Source organism: Elephas maximus, chromosome 1 (assembly GCF_024166365.1).
Source record: "Elephas maximus indicus isolate mEleMax1 chromosome 1, mEleMax1 primary haplotype, whole genome shotgun sequence".
NCBI classification, from domain to species: domain Eukaryota; kingdom Metazoa; phylum Chordata; class Mammalia; order Proboscidea; family Elephantidae; genus Elephas; species Elephas maximus.
In genome coordinates this window covers 14,416,481-14,432,500 of record NC_064819.1, presented here as the reverse complement: position 1 = coordinate 14,432,500, position 16,020 = coordinate 14,416,481, and the positions used below count along the sequence as shown (strand labels likewise).

Sequence of the window (16,020 nt, the reverse complement as noted above, 5' to 3'; positions counted from 1 at the left end):
GATTAGTGGTTACCAGGGGCTGGGGAAAGGGAAGAAATGAGGAGTGACCGCTGCTGGGTACAGGGTTTCTTTTTGGGGTGATGAAAGTGTTCTGGAGTTTGATAGTGGTAATTCGCACTCTTGTGACTATATTAAAAAATTACTTAATTGTACACTTTAAAAGGGTGAATTTGTTGGTATGTGAATTATATCTCAATTTAAAAAATGCCATTCATCTGTAATGAGCTATGGGTTAGCTTTCTTTTTACTTCATTCTTTTTTTTGGATCCGTGACATTCATCAATAAGTATAGAGTCTATCTTTCCAACTTTGTTAGAGTTATGGATTAAAAATTAGTAGATTGAGGATACATTGTGGCAGCTTAATATTATTTCTGAGAGACTTTGGATTTCTAAATACCTTTAGTTAACATAAGACGGTAATTATATCAAAGATACTTTCCGATACTGCATTATTAAGAACATGATTGGAGATGCCTCTGGCATGGCATGGCGGGGGTGTCTGACCTCCTCTAACTTCACAAGGGGGAAGGGGAGTCAAGATCAGCGGCCCATGTCTGATTCCTGTGAGGCAGAAGTCAGGCATGTCTCCACCCTCTAACCTTTTTATCACTTCTGACACCATCTGTCCCTCCTACAGCACTCTCTACTTCTCTGCTGGGTTTGATAATTCATTGCAGTGACCACACAGAACTCACAGACCATACTCAAGATTAGGGAGTTTATTAGGGAAGCAATCAGGTTACAATTCAGGATCAGGAAACACTCAGGATACAGTTCTTTGATTAGGACAGCCTCTGTTCAGCCATGACCGCAGGCAGGCCTCTTAGCCCCTTAGCCCTTTGGCCCAGCCTCCACCCTGCTTGGGTAAGTGTTACAAAGCTCTTTAGCTCTGCCAATAAGTTTCTGGGGGCACCTCACTCTGCCAGCAAGCCTTGGCCCAAAGGTGCTTAGCTCTCTTGCTCTGTGGGTCAGCACACCCACTGTAACCGCCTTACTCTGTGGGTGAGGAAGCCCACTGTGCCATCTTGCGCCTATCTCCTGGTTCTGCTGCTGCTGCTTCCCTGCCACTTCTTCTCTCCATCTTGCATGTCTCCCGAGTTACAGCTCTCTCTGTCTCCTGGGTCTAGGAGGATCTCAGCACAGGGACCTCGGGTCCAAAGGACATGCTCTGCTCATGTCTCTTCTTGGTGGTAGTCACGTCCCTCCTTTCCGCCTCTGGGATGGCCCATTTGAAGCCTAGCAGGATGGCAAAATTGGCCAATTCACTTGTTAGAGTTCCATACACCTTGTTTACAAAGTCCCACCCCCCACAAGGATGCCATGCACCTTATTTGTATTATTAGCAAGCTGTCCAATCGCCTTGGTGGGCTACAAGCACCTTATTTGCATAGCCCCACCCGATCATTTGGTGGGAGTTACAAGACCGTAGTGAGAAAAGCCATATAAAGGCGGTCCATTACACCGCAGCCTCTGCGATTTGATTGTGTGGCTTCAAATGGGTTGCGGACTGTCCTGCAATCATATTAACTATTGAGACTGTTATAGACCATCTTCAATATATGTACATCCAGTTATACATCATTTAGCTACCACTGTCTATCTAGGAAGGCATAAAGGACTACTGGAATCCCTTTTCTTCCAGATCTTTCTGTTACTTGAACTCCCTTACCTAAAAAAGAGAGAAAAATCTAGTCTCATTTCTGATCTTTTTCTAGTGTTGGTCTGGATCTGAAATGGCAAGACTGGCTCTGGAGAAAAGGTGAAGGAGAAAACATCCTTTGTCATATCTCCTTACTATCCCTGCACCCCTAGCTACCACTTTCCAAGTCCCATCTTTGTGTTCTGGTCTACCTCTTCATGTCTCACCTCACCACTCTCTCATGTCTCTTAATGGAATATTCCGGAAAGTGATTTTGGCTAGTTCTTTCAAATACTGCCAGATCTCAAGAACTTGTAGTATTCCTGAGAAGAGGGCCCTTTTCTTACCTTCCTGCCCATCTTTCTGCCTTTCTAGCCTCAGACACTGGATGGTTTTTTTTCCGTGGAAATACAGGATGGTTGGATTGTGTGGTGCTATTCATTACAGCGGTGTGCTTCAGCTACCTCATTTATTAAGTTTGCAGTTGTGAACTTGTCTGGGGGTGGAACTATCATCTGTAATATTTTTCTTAGCAGTACAAATACGCCCATTTCCCAGTAATCTTAACAAGAAACTTTTGACACATAGCCATAGGGTATTTCAGAGCACCTTATGTTGAGGACTCATTTTGAAAAGCTGGCAGAGCAAGTCATAGTAGAGATACCTATCACAAACAAGAACAACAACAAAATCCCAGGAAAACCAGCTTCAAAGACAATGTGAAAACCAGAGGACAAATAGACCTTGGGTGTAATTAATAAGCGTCAAAACATCAGAAGAGAAGAGGAAGCCTGAGGAAACAGGAACCTACCCACATAGACCCCACACTGCTTGACAACTCAAGCAAATAGAAGCAAATTGATACGGTATTCAAAGAAGTAAGATAGCTAGTGACTGCAAAAAGGGAATGTGCTGAAATTTTTTAAAAAAGAAGGAAAGAAAATGAACTAAAAATATTGATGGTGGCAGTGCAGGGCAGGAAGGAGGCCATGATGCAGAGAAATGGTAATGCTGGAGATTCAGGAAAGCTAGGAATTCCCAGCCAGTCTGAGGGAAAGTAGATTTCAGAGCAGAAGACACTGGGAAGTTCTCAGAGCTCACCTTTTTTTTTTCAATTGTTGTAAAAATGTATGTAACAACATTTGCCGATTCATCATTTTTGATGTGTACGTTCAGTGTGTTTTTAAGGCAAAAGGAACATTATAAAGTACAGTGCTAGGCACATCAGAGACATGTTGGTGAACTAGCTAGCCAATGAGTGAATGATTATCTGAACAACAAAGAATACGTAGAAAAGCATTCAGATTCTCAAGGCTAATTAATGATAATGCAGTAGAACCAACGTATCAAAAATACAAGCACCTTATTTGCATAGCCCCACCCACCTGATCATTTGGTGGGAGTTACAAGACCATGGTGAGAAAAGCCGTATAAAAGTGGTCCATTACACCACAGCCTCTGCGATTTGACTGTGAGGATTCAGGTAGGTTGAGGACTATCCTAAAATGATATAGTTTGTCAAAAACTAAGATTGCCAGGTGAAATTGACAAGGTTGGAACACATAACTCATCAATCATCAGGGGTAAAAATGATTGAAAACCTTTCTCAACTGAAAGACAGTCTCAGCATGGTTATTGAGAATATATGGAGTTCCACACAGAAGCTGTTTTCCAAGAAAAAACAAAAATCCCTTCTCTTCCTGGACACCTGTTTGTTAATAAATTGCTAACCTTAAAGCAAAAATGAGCTAATTCCAGCAAAAAAAAAAAAGATTTCCAAATAGAATGCTAAAAGCAACCTGGGCTTAGGCTTTGAAGAAGAAAGTCCATATGAAGCTAGGAGAAATAGTGTTAGGTTCCTGGACACCAGACTGTGCAGTTACTTACAGATGGAGACATTTTAAAAACACCTACAAAAACTGACGAAATTCTGAGAGAACCTTATTAAAGGATTTTTAACTTTTATATCAATAAATAAAATTAACCAATTCTTCAGAGCAGCTCTGTCCAGTAAACTTTCTGAGATGATGGAAGCGTTCCAATACAGTGGCCACTAGGCACATGTGGCTGTTGAGCACTTGAAATGTGACTGGTGAGACTGTTGTGGATTGAATTGTGTCCCCCAAAATATGTGTTGTAAATCTTTTATATTTGTGGAGGAAACCCTGGTGGCGTAGTGGTTAAGAGCTATGGCTACTAACCAAAAGGTCAACAGTTCAGATCCACCAGCTGCCCCTTGGAAACCCTGTGGGCAGTTCTCTGTCCTACGGGGTTGCTCTGAGCTGGAATCGACTCAACAGGTTTGGTTTTTGGATATATTTGTGGATGTAATCCCATTTGGGAACAGGGTGTTCTTTGTTATGTTAATGAGGTCAAATCAGTATAGGGTGTGTTCTGAGCCAATCACCTTTAACCTCAGTGCTGTCGAGTCGATTCCGACTCATAGCAACCCTATAGGACAGAGTAGAACTGCCCCATAGAGTTTCCAAGGAGCGCATGGTGGATTCGAACTGCCGACCCTTTGGTTAGCAGCCGTAGCACTTAACCACTACAGCACCAGGGTTTCCCAATCACCTTTAAGGTATAAAAAGTGCAGATTAGGCATAGAAAAGCAAGCAGAGATGGGCAACAATAGATGCCCCAACACATGGAGATCGTCAAGGAACCAAGGAACAGGAGCTGAAAAGAGACAAGGACCTTCCCCTCAGAGCTGGCAGAGAGAGAACGCCTTCCCTAGAACCGTCGCCTTGAGTTCAGACTTCTAGCCTCTTAAACGCTGGTGGCGTAGTGGTTAAGTGCTATGGCTGCTAACCAAAGGGTCAGCAATTCAAATCCTCGAGGCGCTGCTTGGAAACTCTATGGGGCAGTTCTGCTCTGTCCTATAGGGTCGCTATGAGTCAGAATTGACTCGATGGCACTGGGTTTTTTTCTTTAGCCTCCTAAACTGTGAGGAAATAAATTTCTGTATTAAAACCACCCACTTGTGGTATTTCTGTTATAGTGGAACTAGATAACTAAGATACTAAGAAACTGAATTTTTAGTTTAAATTTGAATAGGTATATGTGGCTAGTAGCTATGGCATTAGACAGTATATTCTTAGACCATGATACAGATTGCAAGATTGTCCACATGGAATTTCCTAAGACATTTCAGATTTTACCAGAAAAGGGTGTGGAAAGGTACATATAAACTTACTAGTGCTTTGCCTCTGTGGAAGGGAGGGGTGCTGGGGGGGAGACAGATAAAATGGGATTTCTACTTTTTACTCTGTGTACTTTACTATGCTTTTATATATTTCTTCTGTGAATCTTAAGAATAATAAAAAAGGAAAAATCTGCAAAAAATGAATGAAGATAAAAAGTATTTTTAAAAAAGGGAGACAAATAGCTTTAGAAAGGCTATTTTTTTATTGTGATAAAAATATATAGAACAAGACATTTACATGTATAATTCAGTAACATTTACATTCATCATGTGCAGCCATCACTACTCTGTGTTTCCATATTTTTCTCTCACCCTTACCAGAAACTCAGTGTGCCCTAACCAATGACTCACCCGTGTCTTCTCCCTTCCAGCCCTGGTAACCACGAATAAACTTTGGTATTTGTATATTTACCTATTCTAGATATTTCAAATAAACCAAAAAACTGAACCCACTGCCATTTAGTCAATTCCAACTCATAGTGATCCTATAGGACAGAGTAGCACTGCCCCATAGGGTTCCCAAGGCTGTAAATCTTTCCAGAGGCAGACTGCCGCATCTTTCTCCTGAGGAGCAGTTGGTGGGTTTGAACCACTGACCTTTCGGTTAGCAGCCAAGCACTTTAACCATGATCCATTTCACTCAGCATGGTGTTTTCAAGTTTCACCCATGTCGTAGCAGGCATCAGAACTTCCTTCTCTTTACGGCTGAGTAATAGTCCATTGTGTGTACAGATCTCCCCCGCTATCCGAAAGTAAAGCATTCCTATGAAACTGTTCACAGGCTGAAATGGGGTAAAGCAAAGAAGCAATTACCATTAATTTATATGGAAAAAAATTTTGAGCATTCTCAGACCAACAAATAACATATCAAATAACACATGACACCTAAAATAACCCTAACATATAATAAAAGCAGGACTTCTAAGTGTAGTTCCTGGGGAAGGAACTTGGCAATGCCACTCTTGCTGCTTGGGGTGCACGCTGCCTCTTCAGTGGCTCACTGCAAAACAAACGCTGAACGTTATTTCCGCTTTTTGCCTTTTTTCATAAAAGTGAAAATCCTCTTTGGATTTCTTTCAGTTAGCAAAAACAGGTACTAATGTAGGTCTTAAAAGCACAGTGGTGAAAAGGGAACTCTTGAAAACCTGGGAATACCTGTATTAAATTTTATTTATCCATTCATCTGTTGATGGGCATTTAGGCTGTTCCCACCTTTTGGCTATTGTGAGTAGTGCTGCGATAAATATTGGTGTACAAGTATCTGTGTTCCTCCTATCAGTTCTTTTGGGTGTATACCTAGGAGTGGAACTTTCTGGTCATATGGTAATTTTATGCTGAACTTTTTTAGGAACCACCAAACTGTTTTGCACAGCAAGCTACCACGATTTTATAATTCCACCAGCAATGGATGAGCATTCCAGTTTCTCCACATCCTCACCAACACTTGTTATTTTTCATCTTTCTGATAATAGCCATCCTAGTGGAGGTGAAGTAGTATCTCATTGTGGTTTTGATTTACATTTCCTTGGTGGTTTTCTGGGTTAGTGACTAATAACATTGAGCATCTTTTCACGTGCTTCTTGGCCATTCATATTATCTTTTGATTTAAAATAAAATACAGACTTTATGATCTGCTGTAGAAATTCTATTAGATTAAAAAAGACTAAGACAAGAGCAATAACAAACTTGTAGAGTTACAGAGTGTAGCACAAATGCATCATTTCTAATGTTTATGCAAATGGATTGATTAATTTTATCAAAATAAAAGGTGTAGTCGTTACTAGTTAAAAAAAAAACTAAAATCCGACAATCTGTTATCTATAAAGGACAAACAAGTCTACCATGAGCAAACATATAGGAAAAGCAGGACTGCCCAGTCATAGCATAAGATAAAGCCGATTTCAGAGCAGAAGCCAAAGAGAAACTTTCAGAGTTCACAATTTGTAATGTAGAAGGAACACGGGAAAAATATGTTGGTGGAGTTAGTTGATGAATGAATGATTATCTGAACATCAGAAAAGCAAAATACATAGAAAAGATGGCAGAAATACTGTTCTAGAAATAACAATAGAGTTGTACGTAGGAGGTGTCGTGTTATATATAAACGAACACTGGACAAACAGACAAGTATTATATAGTCCCACTGTTATAAAAACTCAAGAATAGATGTACACACAGAAAACGAAGTTCTTTGACGTTTAGCAGGGTTGAAAGAGAGGGAGGGAGAATCACTTTCTAGGTAGTAGACACTTGTTATTTTTGGTGATGGGGAAGGCAGTTCCAGATACAGCTGAAGCCAGCACAACTTGGCCGAGGTACATAAGTATGCTAAGAAGGACACCAAAAAGGGACAGTTTCCATAAATGCTATAATATATACAATTCTGCAGCGACAGTACAAACAACCAAAAAATATGTGTGTGGCTATGTAGGTAGATGTGGATGGATGTATGCGTATAGGAAGGCACAGGTGAGTGAATGCACGTGCATGTATAGGTGTATCTGTAGGCACATTTATTTATTTTTTATGGTACTTCAGATAGTTAGACCAGCAAATCTGAACTTTCTTTCTGAGTTAGAGTTTTGTTCTACATTTTTCTCCAGCTCTCTCTGGGATCCTCTGTTGTGATCACTGTCAGAGCAGTCAGCAGCGGTAGCCAGGTACCATCTAGTTTTATTGGACTCAGTCTGGTGGAGGCTGCGGTAGATGTGGTCCATTAGTCCTTTGGACTAATCTTTGCCTCGTGTCTTTAGTTTTCTTCATTCTTCCTTGCTCCCAAATGGGTGAGACCGGTGGAGTATCTTAGGTGGCCGCTCACAGGCTTTTAAAAACCCAAGCGCTACTCACCAAAGTAGAATGTAGAACATATTCTTTATAAACTCTCTTATGCCAGTTGAGTTAGATGTTCCCCGAGACCATGGTCCACATAGCCCTCAGCCCAGCAATTTGGTCCTTCAGGGAGTGTGGATGTACCTGTAGAGCTGCCATGAGCTTGCCTTGTACAGGTTGTGTAGGCACGTATCTGTGTGCTGCATATATATCCACATATCTAACAAATCACATGGGGGGCACAGTTACAGAGGCTTCCTGGACAACTTGCAGGATTAGTTTATTGGATCAAAAGGCTTGGGACCGTAGTCTTGGGGGACAACATAGTGAATTGACATAACAGTTCACAAAGGTAATATTCTACATCCTAGTTTGGTGAGTAGCATCTGGGATCTTCAGAGCTTGCAAGTGGCCATCCAAGATACAACTATTGGTCTCTGTTCGTATGGAGCTAAAGAAAATGAAGGAAATCAAGGACCCGAAGAAACTAATCCAGGCAACTAATAGCCCACACAAACTATGACCTCTTCTAATGTGAGACCAGAAGAGCTAGATGGTGCCTGGCTACTACTACCAACTGGTCTGACCAGGCACACAATAGAAGGTCTTAGATAGAATGGGAGAAAAATACAGAACAAAACTCAGATTCCTAAAAAAGGCCAGACCTACTAGACTGATGGAGACTAGAGGAACCCCTAAGACTGTCACCCTAAGATACCCTTTGAACTTGGAATTGAAGCTATTTCTGCAGGTTACCCTCCAGCCAAATAACAGGTTGACTTATAAAATAAACAGTATCACCCATGATAATGTGCTGCCTTAACAACTATTTGAGACCAAAAAGTCAACATTTATCCAGAGGCAAGGCGGGTGAGGGGGGGAGGGAAACAGAACAAACAGAATGGAAAGTGATGAGAGTGCTGACACATTGTGAAGATCATGGCCAGTGGCACGGAACAATTCATGGGAAGATTAGGGGGGAGCCTTTTGCTGTGTAAACTTTCACCTAAAACACAATAAAATATTTAAAAATTTTTTTCAAAAGAAATTTTGGTTTAAGACTTGGTTTTGTCATTAGCTCTGTGATCTGCATGAATATTCTGGATTAGATGATCTTAACTTTTTTCCCAGTCTTAAATTCAGTGAAACTTAACATTTCACAATTAGGATATGGAAATTAAGCAGATAGTGAATTAATAAGTCACAAGGCTAAATATAACAAGAAAGGTGAAATTAAGTGACAAGGAGAGAAATTAATGGGATTAAGGAAATTTTACCTATTTTCTCTTTTACAAATGGATGTAAAATGGCCTTGAAGACATGTTTGGAGTCTCCAAAGGGGCCCAATAAATAGCCCTTTGATTCTTGCATATGCTTCCAGCATTTGAGAAATAAGAGAGTTGCATATATGGATTCTAAAATTCACCTTCATTACTGATAAAATGTAAATTGGAGGACATGCTTTAGTGCTGGAGCCAAGTGGATTTGCTAACTGAACTCCAGAATCAAACCAACCCATGCACCCTGGCCAGGTAGCGGTGGCCAGGGTGACATGCAGGAAACCAGGAGAACTAGCGGTTCCTTGTAGAACATGCTCCATTTTTTCTTCCCAAATTTGCCGCTCAGATGAGTCATTCTACCTTCCCTGAGATAAAATGATTCAAGAGTGGAGAGAAACCAGAAATGTTTGGGAGAAATTCCTCTTCATAGAAACGAGAGGGGGAAGGCATTCCCCTCCAATACTAAGTTGTATTCATTGTCGAGAAAGCGGGGGCGGGGGGGAAGATAAGCATAAAGAATAAAGTGCATATCTAACATAAGCTCACTACCTAAAAATAACCACTCTGAACATTTTGGTGTCTGTCCTTTGTGACTGCATATCATGTAGGCAGGTTTTAACAAAGACGGAATCTATATACATGTAGTACGATCATTTCCAAAACTAACCAAATACTGGTAAACATAACTCAGTTTAGTTATGGACCTCCACACAATAGAAATGAGGATAGTAGACATGTCTTGTGGGATCATGCAGCTGAGGTGATTTTATCCTCTCTTGATGTTTTCCTGGTTCTCAAGACTGGACCCATAGCAGCTACATCTCTTCTTTTTGACTATGCCTCTCAGGCCATAGTTGGTTGACCCAAGGGAGTGCACACCTGACCCAAACTGGGCCAATCAGGTTTCTTTTTCTCCCAAGAATTTGGAATTTTGAACTGAAAGACAGAGATTGGAGATCACTATATATAACCACCTCATGTTAAACCCATGAACTACAGCTGAAGTCTTCAGTGCTGCTTGGGTTCCTTCTTAAACCTTTTGAGTTTAGAAACTGAACAGATTTGTTGGTTAACTTAGAAAAATAACTTTCTTGGTGCCAATCGTAGAAGTTTTGTCAGGAAAGATGGTTCCAAACAATCTGTTGTCCACAGTGACCTTCAACATTCAGGCTAAATTTTTTTTGCAACTTACTGCAAGTAGGTAGAAATGGAAAGGGCTCAGGAGAGAAGTATATGACACATTTCCCAGGAGAGATTTGGAATATGGCAAGCCCTCTTCATTTTTCCAGTGAGGTGTCCTTATTCCAGTAAAGTGATTCTCAGTGGAACTCGTCTAGAGCAGTGCCACCACCACCCCTGGAGTGCATTGTAGAAAATTATAAGGGTATTTTGATTGTCGTAATGAATGGGGATGCTACTGGCTGGATGTCCTGCAATCATGAGACAGTCCCACTCAATGAAGATTTGTTCTGCACCTCCCAGAAATTTTGTTTTTTTCCCCCAGGGTAGTCCCTCTACAAATATAAATTGGTAGTTTTGGTAGTGCATATTAGTACTGAAAAAAATCTAAATGAGGAGTTAAATGAAAAAACGTGTTGAGTTAGGAGGAGTTTGGTGTACTGTTTTGGCATAACAAAATACCACAAATTTAGCAGCTTAAACCAAACTAAACCAGTTGCCATTGAGTCATTTCTAACGCATAGTGACCCTATATGACAGAGTGGAACTGCCCCATAGGGTTTCCAAGGGGCGGCTGGTGGATTTAAACGGCCGATCTTTCGGTCAGCAGCCAAGCCCGTAACCACTGCGCCGTCAGGGACCAGCAGCTTGAAACAACACGAATTGATCAGCTCAGAGTTCTGTAGGTCAGAAACTGGGCCCGGCTGGTTTATCTGCTTGGGGTCTCATGAGACCAAAATCAAGTTGTCAGCTGGGCTGGGCTCCTATTTGGTGGCTCTGTGGAAGAATCTTCTTCCAAGTGCAACTCATTGGCAGAATCCATTTCCTTGTGGTTATAGATCTGAAGTCCCTGTTTCCTTGCTAGCTGTCAGCTCCTAGCTCCTCGAGGCAGCTCACCACTCTTTGCATGTGGCCCCTCTATCTTCAAAGCCAACAGTTCCTCATTTTTCAAATTTCTCTGACTCCTCCTTCTGCCAACAGAGGGAGAAAACTCCCCTGCTTGGGTAAGGCCCATCCATATAATCTCTGACTCTGAAAATCAGTTAACTTGGGACTGTAATTACTTCTGCAGAATCCTTACACAGCAGTGCCTGGATTAGTACTTGATTGAATGATCAAGGACAGGAATCTTTACAGGTCTGCCTGCTGCAGTTGATATGAAGAGGGAAGGTTAATGAAGTAAAGATCCTATCTCAAAATAATTGAGTCATTTATTCACTGTGCACATTTTGTTCTGTTAAAATCTTACAGCATTTCCAACTTGCATATTTATTTGGAAAGCCTTGCAGTGTGGTTACTGCAAAAGCAATGAGACTGACTGGAAATACGTAACAGCTGATTTGAGGTTTATGTTCAGCCTTATTGAATTAGTGGAGACACATGAAGAGCAGGCGTCTCATTGGATTTCTTTAATCTGTTCTAATATTTCATCGTGTGTGTGTGTGTGTGTGTGTAATGATAAAGGAAATGTAGGTTGTGAAGTTGAAATTTTATATTCAGTTAGTGTAGTTTTTCAGTTTTACCTTAAAACTACCCCTTATCTATTACACAACTGCTTTATTGCTTCTTGAATTTCTGAGTTTTCTTGTTTTTTATTTTGCCGAACCCATCTTCTATATCCAAGGTCTTTGTACATACTAGACACTGATTATATGTCTCAGTGAGATTTCAGGGAGGAGGATAGGTTGTCTGTGATATTTTCTTCCTACCCTGTGCCATGACATAACCTAGGGGTTTATTTTGACACCACACTTGTAAGATCTAGCTCATTTGTGTTAATTTCCTATTCCCTCATTTTCTCTACTTTGACTGTCATTTACCTTGCCATATTACTCTGGCTTCAGTTAAGGTTAGTACCCCATTTCTTATGACAAGTTATTACTTGTCTTAATGCTCTCTTTTATTCTAATGTTGGTCTCTACCTCTGTCTGCTCTTTTATGAGCTTGTCCCCATAGTGGCTTCTGATGTTCTTACTTTTAAATTCAAACTTATTCATCATAAATTGGTACATGTACTTGAATGCTTCATTATATTATTATGTCCCCAAGCATTTATATATTGAAACAAATATATTTTTAAATACTTTCTTTTTATTTCTCCTTTAAATATCAGTTAGGGCATTATGTTTAGTTTTTTAATTTTGTGTAGGTAGGTTATATCACCTATGTTTCAGGGTAGTAAAGGAGACGATATAAAATACATTAATAAAAAAAGGGGTGTTGGGTCTGATAGGATTGAGAACTAGCGTTTTATCATGCAAAGAAGACGCGATCGTCCTTAAGGCTATATTTCCTTTCCTGCTGTGTCCTGGGGTTGATCAGCAACCTGGATATCTTGACGCGTATATGGATATAATAGATTTTCTGTCCACGTACCATCATCTGTCACCCTATCTCAAAGAATGCTCATCATTCGTGTCTTTCATTCCTTGTTTTAATCTAAATATATATACCTTTTTGTTTTTCTCAACTTCTTAGCCAGAGGTTCAGCTTATCTTGGAGTATTCACACATTTGAGATTCTAGCTGTGTTTTCCTTTGAAGAAGATTCTAAAATTTGCAGTATGATGATTCTTTTGTTCTCTTTAATCAGTTAGTGGTAAATTTGCACAGCTTAGTTTTTCATCCAAAGTGCTCCCCCCCCCCGAAAAAAAAGTAGTGAAATAGTTTTTAAGCACAGACTCTTATTAGGCATGTTGTAGATAAGCTGTCTTGTCAAGTCCTCGCCTCTGTACATAAAGTAATAAGTAATGTACAATGAAATAATATAAGAAACAGTGGTTCTTGATCTTGACTCCATTACTATCTTGGGCAAGTTGTGGAGCTTCTCTGAGTCTTGGTTTCCTCATCTGCAAGTAGAAATAATATCTGCCCTACCTATTTGCTAGGGTTATTGTTAGGACCAAACAACACTGACTGCTAGAGAAACGTTCAGTTCTAAAATGCACTATAATACCTGTTAGGTCTTAATCATCTAGAAAAGTTTTGGTCATTAAATGGATCTTGTAGACGACTTCAAATTACCTTTTTTTTTCACTACCAATGTTAAAGCAATGCTGTGTGAAAGGTGGGTTGGAAGGGGGTTTAGAAGAGCCTAATTGGCCAGTTGACTGGCTATTGAGACCTCCCACTGGAGAGGAGGTGACAGTCTCACCCAAGGCACTGGAAATAAAAATGGGGAAGACAGATGCTGGAAGCTTTGGCTAGACTTAGAAACCAGTTGGATTTAGGGATGAAGAGAAAGGGAGACCCCAAGAGACTGGGAGTTTGGTGATCAGGAGGCACAGCAGGCAAAAAGGAAGGAAAGGTGGGTATGCGTCCAGTTGTGACACGCCATGTTTGAGCTGCTGCTGGTACAACTAGACAGACCTGTCCAAAGGTGGTTTGGAATCTGGGCCTAGAGCTCAAAGAGATCTAGTTTTGGAGATTAGACCAGGGAACACCCCTTAGTGAGATCGTAGAATAAGACAGGATGGGAACCAGGCTGGAGCTTTGAAGACTGAATTTCTACATCGAAGGGGCTATCAGGCAAGAAGGGCCAACAAAGGCTCTTCTCACCCCTGTCCCATAGTCCCATAGTGACAGTGCTGTAGAATGTGGGACTTTGCTGTATACTTATTGCTCTTACAAGTTTATGTATTTAAAAAAGAGGTCCTTGGAGTCATAAACTAACCGATGAGATTTAATCCTTAGGAAATCTATAGACACACAAACTGAAATGAAAAAACAAACAAAAAACAAGAATTTACATTTTGTGAAATAGCCTGTAGCCAGTTTTTAAAATGGAATGTTAGTTTTTAAAATTTAATACTGCTCTAACCTTTCGGAAAGGTTAGCTTTATGACTAAAACTATAATGTTATCGATCCTTACTAATGCTTCTCTTCCTTCTTTTTTTCTTTAGATTTTACACTGCGCAGTAGGTAAGTATAGAGTTTTTCCCCTATTATGTACAGTGAATTCTGTTCTTTTTTTTCAGTCATAGATTATGGGCTTGATTCTTAGTCAATACTGAGAAAACAAAACCATTTAATCATCATGTATAAAAGTGCTCAGATCAGAATGGCTTTTGTTTTCTAAAATCATCAATACTACGTAGGTGTTAACACTTCTTGTTACAGGGGTAATGGAGAAACACTAGCATATTTGTAAAAACGTGACTGGGGGTTCTGGTGCTGGGTTATGTTGAAACCCCTCTCTGTGATCATATAGATTCTTCTTCCTCATCTTTAAAATGGGAGTAAGCCATAGATTCCCTGCCTCCCAGGTAACTATTTAATGTATGCCAGAGGGATTGGAAAAGTGTAAGTAACAAGGATTATACACACGTAAGCGATTTCTACTACAACAGATACAGCGTGGTTCCTTTTTCTCTTTGGTGGGAGAGTCATCAGGTTCTGCCCTGGAACTGAGACATAAGCTTCTAGTCTGGGAGACTGTTGTAGTTAGTTGCTGTCAAGTCAATTCCAACTCATGGTGATCCAGTGTGTGCAGAGTAAAACTGCTCTATAGGGTTTTCAACGGCTGTGACTTTCGGAAGCAGATCTAGACCCGTCCAATTAAATGAAAAGCAAATTTCAAAAGAGCAACAGCCCCTGTAGAGCAAGCACGTAGTGGCCACTGTGGGCTCCAGGCGTGTTTCTCGAAGGGAGATTTGAACTTGATACTCATTCAGAACTACTGAGAACTGTGCATCCAGGCTGTTATGGCCCTGATGAGTTTAATACACAAATTAACTGGATACTTGCTATGTTAAGGGCAGTGCCCTTGGCACTGGGAAATTCAGAGATGAGGAGACATAAATTCAGAAGGGCACTGTCTTAGTTATCTAGTGCTGCTGTAATAGAAATACCACAAGTGGGTGGATTTTACAAATAGAAATTTATTTTCTCACAGTTTAGGAGGCTGGAAGTCCGAATTGAGGGCGCCGGCTCTAGGGGAAGGCTTTCTCTCCCTGTCGGCTCATGGGACAAGTCCTCGTCTCTTCAGCTTGTTTTCTGCTTCCTTGGAGGGTCCCCATGTGGCTTGGCATCAACCTTACCCCATCTCTGCTCTGCTCACTTGTTTAACCTCTTTTGTATCCGCCTCAGTAACATAAAGACAACCCATTCCCAAATGGGATTATAACCATGAGCATACATGTTAGGATTTACAACACGTATTTTTGGAGTACATAATTCAATCCAGAAGAGACACATAGGTAGAGACACAGCCAACTGTCTGCCATGGGTCTGGTAGAGATTACAGTGATACTTGGCTCCATTAATTTTAAGGAAGACAAAGCATCTTCATTACAAAGAGGTGCATTCCTGCTATTTTCCCACTTGAAAGAATGTCTACCATTGGGGTTTTCTTACTGGGGATTCAGGGATGGTGTTCAGGGATTCCCCCCACCCCGAAATTATTTGCAGAATTTTGTCTGCATGTTTCTATGTTTATTTTGAGGAGGAGGTATAATTCGTAGCTTTCATTAGATTCTCAGAGGAGTGTGTAATGTTTGAACAATAGAATTGAAAGAGGCCTGGAGACTCGCCTCTCACATGATCTGCTTTCACGGCGAAGGCTAAGTGGCCCGGCCCCGTCACGCAGCTCGTACGTGGTGGAACCTAGTTGGGAGCCAAGTCAGTCTGACTCCAGAGTCTGCCCGACTGCTTTCGTTTTATGACGAATGAGTTTGGTTGATGTATAACCTTGCACACATTTCCTTTTTAATCCTTTATCTCCAACTTTGAAATGAAACCTTTTATCCCTTCTTAAATGGTTAAATGAAAAATGAACTTTATGCATAAGCTAGCAGACAAAACCAAAGAAAAAACCCGTTGGCGTGGAGTCAGTCCTGACTCCTGGTGACCCATGTGTTTCAGAGTGGAACTGCTCCGTAGGGCTTT

General features: G+C 40.7%; 1 protein-coding gene across 1 annotated transcript in view; it reads left to right on the top strand.

Moving 5' to 3' along the window:
• HACD2 (3-hydroxyacyl-CoA dehydratase 2) overlaps positions 1-16,020 on the top strand; it is a 106,999-nt gene that overhangs the window by 7,671 nt on the left and 83,308 nt on the right. The window contains exon 3 of the mRNA XM_049878412.1: positions 14,037-14,055. Within this exon, the coding sequence (XP_049734369.1) occupies positions 14,037-14,055 (19 nt within the window). The remainder of the gene's footprint in view (positions 1-14,036; positions 14,056-16,020) is intronic.